The sequence below is a fragment of the Hyla sarda genome, chromosome 11, assembly GCF_029499605.1.
Source record: "Hyla sarda isolate aHylSar1 chromosome 11, aHylSar1.hap1, whole genome shotgun sequence".
Lineage (NCBI taxonomy): Eukaryota > Metazoa > Chordata > Amphibia > Anura > Hylidae > Hyla > Hyla sarda.
In genome coordinates, this window is record NC_079199.1 from 27,584,538 (window position 1) to 27,599,056 (window position 14,519).

At 38.9% G+C, this 14,519-nt stretch overlaps 1 protein-coding gene across 6 annotated transcripts in view; it reads left to right on the forward strand.

Moving 5' to 3' along the window:
• Positions 1-215: 215 nt before the first annotated feature.
• The window catches only part of NOVA1 (NOVA alternative splicing regulator 1), a 102,184-nt gene continuing 87,880 nt past the window's right edge, over positions 216-14,519 (forward strand). The window contains exons 1-3 of one of the 6 annotated variants that reach the window (XM_056547157.1): positions 216-430; positions 4,274-4,374; positions 7,094-7,237. In XM_056547157.1, coding sequence (XP_056403132.1) covers positions 4,350-4,374; positions 7,094-7,237 — 169 coding nt within the window. In that variant the 5' untranslated portion in view covers positions 216-430; positions 4,274-4,349. The other 5 variants (XM_056547158.1, XM_056547153.1, XM_056547155.1 and 2 more) reach the window with 5 other exon arrangements.

The following is a 14,519-nucleotide window of genomic DNA, read 5'->3' on the forward strand; positions in this document are numbered from 1 at the left end:
CACAAGGCCAGCCATTGTATGTTGTGTTTAAATTACAGGTTCGTTGCCCATAGCTACCAATCAGCTTGCAGCTTACTAAGCCAGCAGGGGACGTAAAATGAAAGCAGAAACGTGATTGGTTGCTATGGGCACCGAGTGAATGAGGGAAAGCACGTCACACAGTCCTGTAATGCCTCCCCCGCCCTCAGTAATGGCGGGAGAGCGGTGAGAGGAGTCCGCAGAACAATCCTGTCAGCAGTCAGAGAATGGACTCCACCTAACACCACAGACACAGGAAGAGACAGGGCTGCATTATAATGAGCGGCCTCACCCCTCCCAGTCATGGGGCCGGTCATGTGATCGTGACGTCAGCAAAGGTCCTTGTGTCTTGTGGGATGTAATATAGGAGAGTTGTGCTGCCTCCCTGCTCTGTGTATACAGTGTATATATAGTATGTATATATATACCACCCTCCCTGCTCTGTGTATACAGTGTATATATAGTATGTATATAGTATATATACCACCCTCCCTGCTCTGTGTATACAGTGTATATATAGTATGTATATAGTATATATACCACCCTCCCTGCTCTGTGTATACAGTGTATATATAGTATGTATATAGTATATATATATACCACCCTCCCTGCTCTGTGTATAGTGTATATATAGTATGTATATAGTATATATATATATATATATATATATATACCACCCTCCCTGCTCTGTGTATACAGTATATATAGTATAACACCCTCCCTGCTCTGTGTATACAGTATATATAGTATAACACCCTCCCTGCTCTGTGTATACAGTATATATAGTATAACACCCTCCCTGCTCTGTGTATACAGTATATATAGTATAACACCCTCCCTGCTCTGTGTATACAGTATATATAGTATACCACCCTCCCTGCTCTGTGTATACAGTATATATAGTATAACACCCTCCCTGCTCTGTGTATACAGTATATATAGTATACCACCCTCCCTGCTCTGTGTATACAGTATATATAGTATAACACCCTCCCTGCTCTGTGTATACAGTATATATAGTATAACACCCTCCCTGCTCTGTGTATACAGTATATATAGTATATAGCAGCCCCTGCTCTGTGTATATTGTAGCCTTCCTGCTCTGTGTATATAGTATATAGCAGCCTCCCTGCTCTGTGTATATAGTATGTATAGTATATAGCAGTCCCTGCTCTGTATACGGTATATATATAATATATATATATATATAGTACCCTCGCGGCTCTGTGTATGCAGTATATATATATATATATATATATATATATATATATATATATATATAGTATTTAGCAGCCTCCCTCCCTGCTCTGTGTATACAGTATGGGGGAGATTTATCAAAACCTGTCCAGAGGAAAAGTTGCCCATAGCAACCAATCAGATAGCTTCTTTCATTTTTAACAAGGCCTCTGCAAAATGAAAGGAGCGATCTGATTGGTTGCTATGGGCAACTCAGAAACTTTTCCTCTGGACAGGATTTGATAAATCTCCCCCTATGTATAGTATATAGCAGCCCTTGCTCTGTGTATATAGTATACTCCCTGCTTTGTGTATACTGTATATAGCAGCCCCTGCCTCTCTGCTCTGTGTATACTGTATATAGCAACCCCTGCCTCACTGCTCTGTGTATACATGTGTATATTATATATAGCTTGTGGGTTACTGTATGATTGCTCCATAGACACAAGCTAGCACATACAGTGTTATATAATACCTAGTTATTGTACAGATGTGATCACGTGATACACTTCCAGGATGTATTTTTATGATAGGTTTCAGCCTCTTTCCCATACAAGAAATGATCTCCATCTGTCAATTTAGATCATTCCATGTTCCCATGCCTGTTTGTCTATGTATCATCTACTATTTTTCTATCCATCTATCTATCCACTTCATATCTATCTTATTTATATGTATTATATATCTCCTATCTATCATCTTATATGTATTATGTTTCTTTATCTATCTATTTTTCTATCTCATATCTATCTATCCATCCATCCAAGAGATATTGAAGCAGCACTTCCACTATGAGGTCTGGTGTAGGTGCCCGCAATCCGCATAGCCTGGGTCAAGGCAGTTAAAAGATAGATGGATAAATCATACATGATAAATAAATAAATTAATTGATTAATAAATAAATGGATAGATTATAGATAGATGGAAATGGTCGCATGTGGCGACCGAAACGTTGCACTTTTAATGGAATAAAATAATCCTAATTTTCACCTGAAACTGAGTGCTGCAACCCTTCTAGTATGTCTATCTATCTATCTATCCATCCATAGGGCTGTGGAATTCCTATCGCCCGATGCCCGGGACATGCAGTTCCGGGTGCCGGGCAGGTGAATTTTTGCGGCCCTTAGCCCTGCTTCAGGCAAGCAGGGCTGGACCTGAAAGCCCCAAACAAGCTCGGTGGCGCTCAGAGGGGTGTATGGAGCGGACTCTGGACTTGTGCCCGCTCCATACTCTGCAGCCCCCAGCTGATTTCAGTAGCCGGGGGCCGCTGCTAATAGCCAGCAAGCGGTGATCGCCACGGCTGGCTGTTAACCCTTTAGATCGCCGCTATCAAAGCTTACAGCGGCACCTAAAGGGACATGTGAATGCTCCCTAGTGGGCTAGTGGGGTGGATCGCCCCCCTGCAGCGCAATCACCGGGGGGGGATCAACTATAGAGGTAGCCGGAGGACTTACCTCTGTTCCCTGGTGTCCGTGCCTCTGTCATTGATAGAGGCTGGCTGGAAAAGGCTCTATCAGTGGATTGCACAGCACACAGATCAATGGAGTTCAATAGAACTCTATTGATCTGCATGAGGAATCTAATGATTTCTCCTAAAAGTCCCCTAAGGGACTAATAAAGTGTAAAAAAAAAAAAAAAAAAGTTTTAATAAATGTTTAAAATACACACATTAACCCCTTCAATATTAAAAGTTCAAATCACCCCCTTTTCCTATATAAAAACATGTAACCATAATAAAAATAAACATATTTGGTATCGCTACGTGCGTAACTGTACAAACTATTAAAATCTAACATTATGTTATAATATCCCAGAATACCAAACCACAGAATTAAAATTTTTATGATATGTCAGAAAAAAAGCAATCAGATCAATACCAAAATGGTACAGATACAAAAAATGTATGGCTATTAAAGGGCGAGGAGGAAAAACGAGAGTGTAAAAGCGAAAATTGGTCCGGACGAGTGGATCGTCATGAGGGACAAGTAGATTTTGCTCCGTTTTAGTCACGTGGACAAGTCTTTTTTATTACATTTCCACACCCCTGCATCCATCCATCTTATCTAAATCTGTTATGTATCTCCAATCTATCATCTACTTTAAATGTATAATATATGTATTTTCTATCTATTATATATCTATCATCTACTATCTGTCTATCTTTTTATTCTATCTATTATCTATCTATAATCTATCCATTTATTTATTAATCAATTCATTTATTTATTTATTTATCATGTATGATTTATCCATCTATCTATCTTTTTATTGTTTATTTGCTTATGTATTATCTACCTATATCTTTCTATCTATTTATTATCTATTCTCTATCTATCTTAGTATGAACGGCCTTGGTTATAATAAATATACTGTATTGTATTCTTCCATTACTTAATTCAGCCTCACGGCAGAAATAGATAAGCAGCCAACCAGATACCTCTGATGCCGCTTATCAGGGTGGAGTACTGTACTAGATGGGAAAAAAATCCAACCAGGAGAGGGTCTGTCACTGCCTTTGGGCATTAAACTTGATGGCTGGATGTGTGGGCAGCTAAATACATAGGAGCCTGCACTAAAACGTTAATGAACTTCTTCTAAATAACAATGGAGAATCTTTATTTACATAGCACCATAGCAATTAAAAATACTCCAAAATGCATAATAATGCTATACTATTTACCTATTTTTTATTTACATTATTTATGGTATTTGTTTTTATTTACTTATTATTTAATCCTGAAGTGGTATAATATATAAGAAAAGGGTATAATTATAACTAATTATAATAAATTAGTAGTATAATAGCACACTACATATGTATAGATAAATGTGTGTGTAAATAAAAAAATAAAAATAATAATGCTCTCTATAATTCTGCTGTGATGTTTTGTAAAGCAAAATACCTGAAGCAAAGCTTTGTGGTTGCTATGTCCGTGCGCTACGTGATGTCTAATATACAAGCTTAAACAGATTTGGATTAATAACATTTCCTTTTTTTTTATTCTTTTTTTTTCCCCAGAGCCATCTGGCATGTAACGTGTTAAATCACAATGTCATTTCGGTGAAGAATCCAAGTTGAAGACTGCCTGGAGTCCATGCTAGCAGAGTTGACCTATATAGGTAGGTGTAGGTAGCAGAGGGAGCCTTTGTGTGGGATGCTGGGCTGGGGATGTGCTAGAGCATCCTTAATATACACAGACACTTGTGAGGGCAGCCAGGAGAGGACAGAACGCTGTATCACCCAGAGCGGCAGCCACCAGAGAGCCCGAGCGAGCAGCAGGCAGGGGGATTATTAGGAAACAAAAGAGAGAGGAGGAGGAGGAGAGAAAGCAAGGAAACAAGTCAGAGGCTGCGATCAGCACCACTCTTCTCTTACACACATACACATCTCGCTCTCGCTCCTTTCTTTCCTCCTCAGCCCTTCTTCATCCCCTTTTCCTCCACACACCCCTTCCCTCCCCATCACTCTGCACCCTCCCCTCTTCTCTGTGTTTCTCAGTCCCAGCCATCTTGCTTTATTTTCTGCTTGCTACCTCTCCGCTTCCCTCCCTCCTTTATCTTTCTCTCATTCCCCAATCCTTCTCTATCACCCCCTTCTCCTTTCTCCCTGCACACTTTCCTCGCCACCCCCACCGTTCTGCACTCCTCCCCCTCTTTTCTCTCTCTCTTTTTCTCTTCCTCTCTCTTTCTCTCTCTCCATCCCTTTCCTCCCCCTCCTGGCTTCTCTTTTATTTATTTATTTTGTGTTGCTCTTCTCCGTCTCTGTTTCCCCTTCTCCCTTGTATTGCTGTGTCTGTATTTTTTGGAGGTGCACCAGGGGGCTCCCCCTTTGCAGTGCTTGCAGTGCAGGTAGCGGGGTCCCCCTTCACTCCCCTCCTACCCCAGCCTGTGGCCCCCCCTTGTGTCCCCCCTCTGCTCTCAGCTTGCTGCAGCCCACAAACATGATGGCGGCAGCTCCCATCCAGCAAAATGGGACCCACAGCGGGGTCCCCATAGACCTAGACCCCCCAGACTCAAGGAAAAGACCCTTGGAAGCCCCGCCGGAGGCTGGAAGCACCAAGAGGACCAACACTGGAGGTGAGTGAACCAGCTGCTGCTCTGCAAGGGGATGGACTATTATTGAGACAGCAGCGTCTTGCTTTCCCTTGGCCTTGAATGTACCCCTCCAGTCTATCCATCACATTGTGGGTCTGCATGTGGCTCCTTACTCCAGCAATTTCATTGTAATATGTGGTCAAAATGGCGTCTTCTTCTGTTATTGTTTTGCTTTTTTTATGTCTCACATCTCACTATGTTATGTGCTTATTTCAATAGACTATGCAGTTCAGACTCTGCCGGCATACGCCCCTTATGGTTTTTTTGGGGTTCATTAAGATTAGCAGCAGAGATGTATGTCAGGGTGTGCGTGTGTTGATCCAAAGATGTGGTTGTATGGGAAGCTGGTGTATGGGTTTAAGCGGGAATCACCCCGCCGCTGATGGAGGGGTCCGAACACTGCAATCTCTCACGCTCCTCCAGTAACTAAGAGGTTAATTCTCAGTGCTGGAAGATGCATGGAGGAGGCAGGGACCAGACCAGTCAGCTGCACATCAGTGGCTGCACCTCTCGGTCCCCTCTCATTGTTTCTGGGCATCCTTTTATTTAGCAAGTCAAACCTTCCCATTCTGGAGGGCCTGGATTTTTTGGAGGAATACTGTGTGCCTTTTTTATCCCCCAATCATTAATTGTAAGCTTGGGGGAGGGGGGGAGAGAGAGGCTCAGCTCACAGGAGCTGGGGGGTGCTTCTTCTGCATCCTGGTGATGTGTCCCAGCATCTTCACGTTCATTTCTATTGGAGGCATAACAATGCAACGATGCAGAGGTGAATGCATTTGCTGAGGAATTGCAAGGAAGATCAGTGGGTTTTTTTCTTGGCTTGGATGTATGCTCCCAGCACAGGAATCACACATGGACCTGCACTTTTATCATAAACTGTACAGGGATATATATTTACTGGAACATGTTGAGGTTATGCAAAGTCAGTGACTTGTTATATATATATTAAAAATATATAAACATTACCACCATTTCCTGTCATTTTCATTCAGCGAGGCGGCGTTCTGCCTTCCATATTTGCTTTCTATCTTCTCTATTTTTGGAGGGTTTTGAATTTTTTTCATTTTTTTATTTTATTTTATTTTTCCATTTTTTTTCCATTCTACGTTTGGGTACGCTTGGTTGTATCCGATGACCTGTGCGCACTCATGATCACCGTGATTTAAGCTGTAGATCACTTTGAAATAAGGGGGAAAAATCTGCTTAAACTGCTTTCATTAATAAGCTTATAGGAGGATCATGAGAGATTGAAGGAAGCTAAAGAAATACATTGGGATTAGAGTGGAAGTCATTCCACATTACACTGAGGTTTTTTTTTTTTTTTTCTTGGCAACTTCTTAATGCTTACAAATTAAACATGCTGTTCCGAGGTGAGACTTTGGAATAGGTTCCTTGAGAGCTCACGTTTCTGCAGAGTTTTTGATGCTTCATTTATACATGTATGTTCATGTTCCACTACTTTCCATTCTGAACATCTCACTTTATGATTGTGTACTCCATACAAGCTCTCGTCCTGTATTTTCTCCCCATCACAGGTTGAACTGTAGTTTAGTCTTGTTTATGGGATTACAGAGTGCTGTATTTCTATATGTATTTCCTCATTGCTGTATTTAAAGTGATTGCAATGTTTTCTAGATTTTTTGTGTAGCCACCTAAACTATTGACTTGCTTTGCTTTCTCGCTGACATATGAACTAACTGTTGATTTTTTATAGTTTTTTTGTCTTTTTTTCTTTACCTTGCAGAAGACGGCCAGTTTTTCCTAAAGGTCCTCATTCCTAGTTACGCAGCCGGATCTATCATAGGAAAGGGTGGGCAGACCATCGTCCAGCTACAGAAAGAGACGGGAGCAACAATCAAGCTTTCCAAATCCAAAGATTTTTATCCAGGTAAGGACGAGTATCGGTTCTGTCGATGATTGACAGATAGACAATATTGCGTTTCTCATCCTGGCTTTGTTGGCTAGCTGAAAGGTGACTGTCCCAGCTATGCATTGTTTTGCATTCAAGTATATTTACCACATATATATTTATTTTTATGTATAGATGCATCAGAGCTGAATTTGCCATTTAACAATATGGGGGTTAAATCTATAATTTTCCATTTAAAACCTATGTAAAAGTATAGAGCAGTACAGTTTAAGACTACAGTAATGATTTAGAGCTAGTCCCGACAAACTCCGCTCTGCTACATCTGTCTTTAAGAGATGCTTAGGAAAAGCAAAACAGGTGATTTTCAATAAAAGGTAGCTGTGTGGGAGGGTTTAGTTTGGAGCAGTGCAGTCTTTGTAGCGCATTTGCTATACGTGTCTAGATCTGATGTTTCATGGTAACTGGTGTCAGTAGTGAATACGAGGCGCTATCACATTAGTCTTATTACGGCATTTAACAGGTAAGATTTGGTAGCAGAAACAGCAGTGATCAGTATCCTAGTTTTTGTGGGGTAACCTGGTTCGAAATATTGGGAAACATAAGGAAATACATTGGGAGGGAAATTATCAGTGCATTTCTGGTGTTAAAAATTGCAATTTTTTTTAACAACTATATCAATTTTTATGCAGAATGCAGTAAGAGTCCTTAATTTTAACACACGAGTGATTGCTCAAACATTTGTGACCAGTTTTCTCCAAAACCTACACAAGAACCATTGATATAATCGAGACATGCACATTCTGTATGAGGGCTGCGATGGCACATGGTGTCACCCTGTAAAATACAGTGTTAAAGGTCACTCAGATAATGATATGTTCACACCACGCAGACATTTAATGGCGAATAATCTGTAATAAGGCACTAGGCCGAAACTCACTTGCATGAAATGTACAAGCAAAATCCATTTTAATCACACTAGGATCTTCCTCGTCATGAAATGCCATTTATTAGCTATGCAGAATTGGTTTTATTACACGACATCCAGTATAAAGTGTCATGCAAATGGCAAAGTTCACCAGGCGTCTGTTTTGACCGTATTTGCCGCCAGTGTTTGCAAATAGAAATCAGATAAAGATATGCAAATGTTTGGTGTTCATTTTCTTTCCAGACAAAACGTTGTTTTAAGGAGGCCACCCTGAGTCAGAGCGCAGGATTTCACCCATTCATTGAGTTGCTGCTCATTTCCTTGTGCCTTATTGTCTGACAGATTTTTTTAAGCGTTTCAGGTTTTCCAATTATTAATATTTGACAGTATTTTTGTCTGAACGTCTGACTTCTTATTGTCACGTGCAACATTTTGATTGGTTTTCACCCCTTCCTTCCAGATGATTATTATTTTATTTTATTTTTTTACGTGCTTGTCTGATAATGGAGTAATTTATTAATGGTGTTTTAAGAAGGGTATTTTAGGTCAATTTATACAATGTCACCTCCATTCTTTGTAGCCCTCAATGTCTGCCTGCGGTGTGTATAGTCTACCAATAAATACATGGCATGTATAGCAGTAGGTAACACACCTGAGCTCGTGCAACATCTACGGACACATAGAGAGATTGATTATATGTTGGTAATAACCGTCTGGTGTGTGTATATCATAGCTGAAAATCTGAACTTCCATAGCAGAAATGAAGGAATTCACTGCATAAGCAGATAAAAAAAATAACATAAGGGGGGGGGGGGTACCGCTGAAATGTAATAAGGTAATATATCTGGCAGACAACCGCTCAGCCAAATTGAATTTGCTGTTTAACAACAACTGAAAATTAAGTAGCATTTCTTTCATTTTACATGAGGTTCTATTAAATTCCCTCAAATATTGTAGGAAATCAGTGTTTAGAAAACATAGTCCGATAGAAGGGATTGGCGGTAGGGAAAAATGCACTTGTACTGGGACTGGTGAAGATCTGGTCTTGTTCTGGCAGCTTAGGGGGATCTACCGGAGGTCTGTCTACTATAGCTGTATAAGGGGATCCCGCTATATATATATATATATATATATATATATATATATATATATATATATTGTATCAATGTCATAATGTATAGATTGTCAGCATTTACATTGTGTGATGCTTTTCCTTTATACACTTCTGTTCTCATCGCCTACTACATACAGATGCAGCAAGGAGCTTGTCATTTGGCACAGCTCATTGTGAATCCCTGTGAATTATTTATGGTTTTCCATAGGACTACAGGTAAAGCCTACATCATTGTTTCTACAACAATGAAAATTTAGCTCTGCTACATAATCTACATTTCTACCTTCATCATTTGGGATGATTGTTCTACACATACATTTAAAAAAAAAAAAAAATATTTTTTTTTTGTGAGTGTGATGACGATACATGACTATTTAGATCTGATGCTACATTGTAATATTTCTGAAAGGCTTTTGGGCCTAAAATGTAACTTGCTTCATGACTAATCAGAGTAACGTCTTTTGTCCGCATTATACTCCTGTGTCCATGGTCGTATCTGTCAATAACCTGTTGACGTATTTACAGCAAACTATTATAACTCTGTCTTTTGATGATTGTTTTATCACTTATTTGTGCAAACCGGATAAAAAAAAAAAAAAATCAAACCTTAAAAGAATTTTTTTTTCTTTTTATTATATTATTTTTATGCAGTCTAGAGGGTGGTAGAATTGATGGCGTCTGGAACACTGTATATATACTCTATATCAGTGACCTTCAACCTGCGGACCTCCAGATGTTGCAAAACTACAACTCCCAGCATGCCCGGACAGCCGTTGGCTGTCCGGGCATGCTGGGAGTCGTAGTTTTGCAACATCTGGAGGTCCGCAGGTTGAAGACCACTGCTCTATATATCCAATCTAGAGGGTGATGACATCTGAACACTCTATATATATATATATATATATATATATATATATATATTCAGTCAGGCGGGTGGTAGAACTGATGATGGTGTTTGGAAGACACTATATATACTCTCTATATATTTAATCGAGGGGGTGGTAGAACTGATGATGTTTGGGAAGATTCTATATATTCTCTCTCTCTCTCTACATTCAAACCAAGGATTAGTAGAACTGGTGATATATAGAAAACACTATTTCTACTCTAGAACTGATGGTGTCTGGAAGACTATATATATATATATTCAGCTAAGGGGGTGATAGAACTGATGATGCCTGGAAGACTTTATTTATACCCTCTATATACAGTCTTTACATAACCAATTGAAGGGTTGGCAGACCTGGTGATATCTGAAAGACGCAATATATACTCTCTACATTTTTATATATATATATACTGTATATATATATAGACCTGGTGATATCTGAAAGACACGATATATACTCTCTACATTATATATATATATATATATATATATATATACATACATACATACAGTCGAGTAGACCTGGTGATATCTTGAAGACTTTATATACACACTCTATACACTCTATATAAGCAGTCGAGAGGTTAGTAGAACTGATGGTGTCTGAAAGACTAGCACAGGCTCTGTAGTGGGAAGCGCGGAGTCCATCCTACTTATGTTTCCGCAGGAATGACGTAATATACTTTGCGTTGTACAATTCCTTTATTCCCTCTAATCTGTTCTGTCCAGTCTCCCACAGATAAAACCATTAGAAAGCAAAAGACCAAAGAAAATAGAAATTCTCAAAGAAAAAAAAAATCTAATGTTGTCATCCAGATTATCCCGTATTTAGTTAATGAATGTTTTAATTTAGCTTGTTGTGATTTTTTTTTTCTTGATGCCTCGCAGCATATTATTACTTAGACAGTCAGGAATGAAATTAAGTCACTTTATGCGTCTTTGCTCTGTGACAGCTGGTGGTGGTGGGGGGGGGGGAGGGGGTCGACTTTAACCCTCTTGTCGCTGGACACTTTTTCAGTTTCATCATATATTTGCTAGGGGGCGTATCGTAGGGATTGATGGTGGAAGTTTGGGGAATTTTTTTTTACATTAAAAAGACAATTATGTGATTTTTGGCACACATCCACCCTGTTTTCACGTACGTTAATATAGACATACATAACATATCTTGGCACTATTGTAGGTTTTATTACTTATTTTGTTATATGCAGGTATGGATAGATAGATATTTTCTTTATATTGCAAGTGCTGCATGTTAGGAGATATTCCTAGGGATCAGACATACATTGACAGTCTAAAAGTGTTAGCTGTCTATGTTACGTGATCCCTTTGTAATAGCAAGTGCATTGTCTCATAACTCCATACTATTTCCCTGTATGTAATGCCCGTACGGTGTCATGCATGCATTGGCCTGAATGTTAAGGTAGTGGTATGGTCAGACAGCTCCTTATATTCATGTAATGAATAATAAGAACTAGAAAATGCTAATGTTAAATGAAAAAGAAATCAATCAATATATATTTTCTTTTTTTAGATGCCTAATAAAGTACAACCTGATTGTTAATGTCACCATCGTAGACTTATGTTTCTTAGGCAAGAATGTATACGAAAGTCTGTCGGGATATGTCTATTGTACTCACATGTTTTATTCTTTGTAGTAAAAATTTAAAAAAAATTGGTAATGCCATTGCTAACTTTATAATGTAACACGGAGTAAACCTTTCCAGCCCACACGTATTATACTCCATTCATTTAATGACAGGATTCTCCACCTTGATCAGATGCAAGGTTTTTGTGCTCCAATAGTGCTCATTATGAAGTGCGTACACCGCCACCCCAAGAAATCCATACAGCCACGTGTTGTCAGAGCCAAGTCTGTAATGACGCACAGGTGATTCCAGCAGCAGCAGCAGCGGCGGCGGCGGCCATTTTGGAGGGGAACAAGAACAGACTGCAGACTATGACGAGCAGAACGCAGTCAGCCCTATGAGAATTAGGTTCACCCACGAGCCAGGTTTTTACTCTCTTTTCAGTAGTAGTTGACACTGTGTGCAATAGGCCACAAAGGTACGTAGACACAATCGACTTGCTGTTATCTACATGCAAGTTGATACGCTGAGATATAAGAAAGGGTTCATTGAAGCGTGTCACGCAATTACTTTGCTCCCGATCTGTTTTACACGGTGGCGGTTATTAACACAGATAAGGCCGGGCAGAGGCTCTTCTCTCCGCTATCCGGTTTCACACTGCCGTATTTGGATCACATACACTATAACTGGGCAGAAAGGGGAGAAAAATACTATCTCTTCCACTTTACATTTTACCTTGGCTGAATGTACAACTGGCAGGATGCACCGCAAAACCTTGGTGCATCCCTGGTGAGAACCACATGCAAGTCTCCTTTCTTTCTCTGTGCCAGCTCTGTAATACAATTGCCGGCGTCCATAGCCCTGGTATGAGAGAAAAAGTCTTGTTTGTTTCAGTCGCAGCTATTTATTTGTGTCCTGACTATGTGCGTGTCCCTGGGCCCTGGCCAGCAGCATACAGGGAATGAGAAGCGACTTGTCATACAGTGCTCAGGACTTGCTGCTAGCTCTGGCTCTCGTTCAGGACCATTAAGCAATGGGACCTTTCAAGTATTCTGTTTATATCGTAGGCTTTAAGTTTTTATTTGAACGAAAATCATTAGTCGTGTTTTGCAGGTTGTACGTACCTGTCCGTCTTACCCCCATGGTTCATAGGATTTTTTATTGGATGTGTTATTTTTAGCAGCATATCTCTATGGGTGCATAGAGAATGAAACAATCTCCTTTATATTTATATATATATATATATTTATATATATTTATATAAATATTTATATTTATATTTCGTAACAGGTTGTCAGTCCATCTTAATAGATATCTGTAGTAGTATATGACTTCATTTATATACCAGGGTTAGTTCTCTTTTGCTATAGACCTTTTTTCTAGTCTTATAGTTGTTTTATCTTCCTTCATCACAGGACTAAAAGGGGCACTTTTTATATGTAGTGTAAATATCTATACTCGATCTTATGGACCAGATCAAGTACTACAATAAAATCTGGCACACAGCTCAGTAAAAATTCTTTATGGTGTAATTGTATCAGTAAAGGAGAATGGATTGGGATGAACTGGCTTAGCAGAATAAACTTTCATTCAGTACAAATCTACACATGAACTATAGTGGAAATCAGTGGGCAAAGAAGCAAAGACTAGGTGCAGTTAGTCTTACATTTCTTATATGTTTTCGTAGTTAAGTTTAGTATTGAAATACACACAACCATTTTATGTGCTGGTCATAAATGGACACAAGTGGGCATAGTCAGCATTGCCAATAAAGGGCATGATATCACGATATATTAGGCTCTAATGCCCCGGGTACAGTTCTTAAAAGTACAAGATTATTTGCAAAGCAGCGCTAAATGTGTGTTTTTGCAAACATAGATCATAGTTGCATATGGGTTTACATATATATATATATATATATATATATATATATATATATATATATATGCATTAAGTATACAGAAATGCAGATATAATTAATTTCTGTATCCTTAATGCACTGTCCCTCTATATCAGTGGTCTTCAACCTGCGGACCTCCAGATGTTGCAAAACTACAACTCCCAGCATGCCCGGACAGCCATCGGCTGTCCGGGCATGCTGGGAGTTGTAGTTTTGAAACATCTGGAGGTCTGCAGGTTGAAGACCACTGCTCTATATCTTGCCATCCTTTACCCAATGTTTTGTTTTTTAATAAAGAATTACAATAAGCTAAGAATTTGAAAAAAAAAAATCATACTCAATCAGGAAAAAATTAAAATAAAATATCATTATATACCGTAAATAACAACAATATTATTAGATTTCTTAAAAGTGACTGTAAATGATAAGGTGGCAATCCACTGAGGAAGCATAAGGACCAATCGCAATTCATTATGTTTAGTCTGCGACAATTAAAAAAAAAAAAGCTCAAAATTACCATGCGGATTGGTGAATAATTGCCCGACTGCAGTAATGTTGATAAATCACATTCATTTACATTTTCATTATATATATATATATATATATATATATATATATATATATATATATATATATAAAGCAAGAGCTTCGGGTAGAGGGCACTTTACTGATTTTCCAGCATTGTTGATATAGTGACTATATGGTGACTATATTCTAATCTATTTTTTTTTTTATATTGTATAGTTGTATGATATCGTATGCTCGAATAGTGCAGAGTGACAGCTTACATAAGGGATTAGTTACAGGTCTTCACGTTCAGGACATATTGGAGGCAGTAAATATGGCAGTGTGGAAATCTGCCTAGCAGGATTTACATAGGATT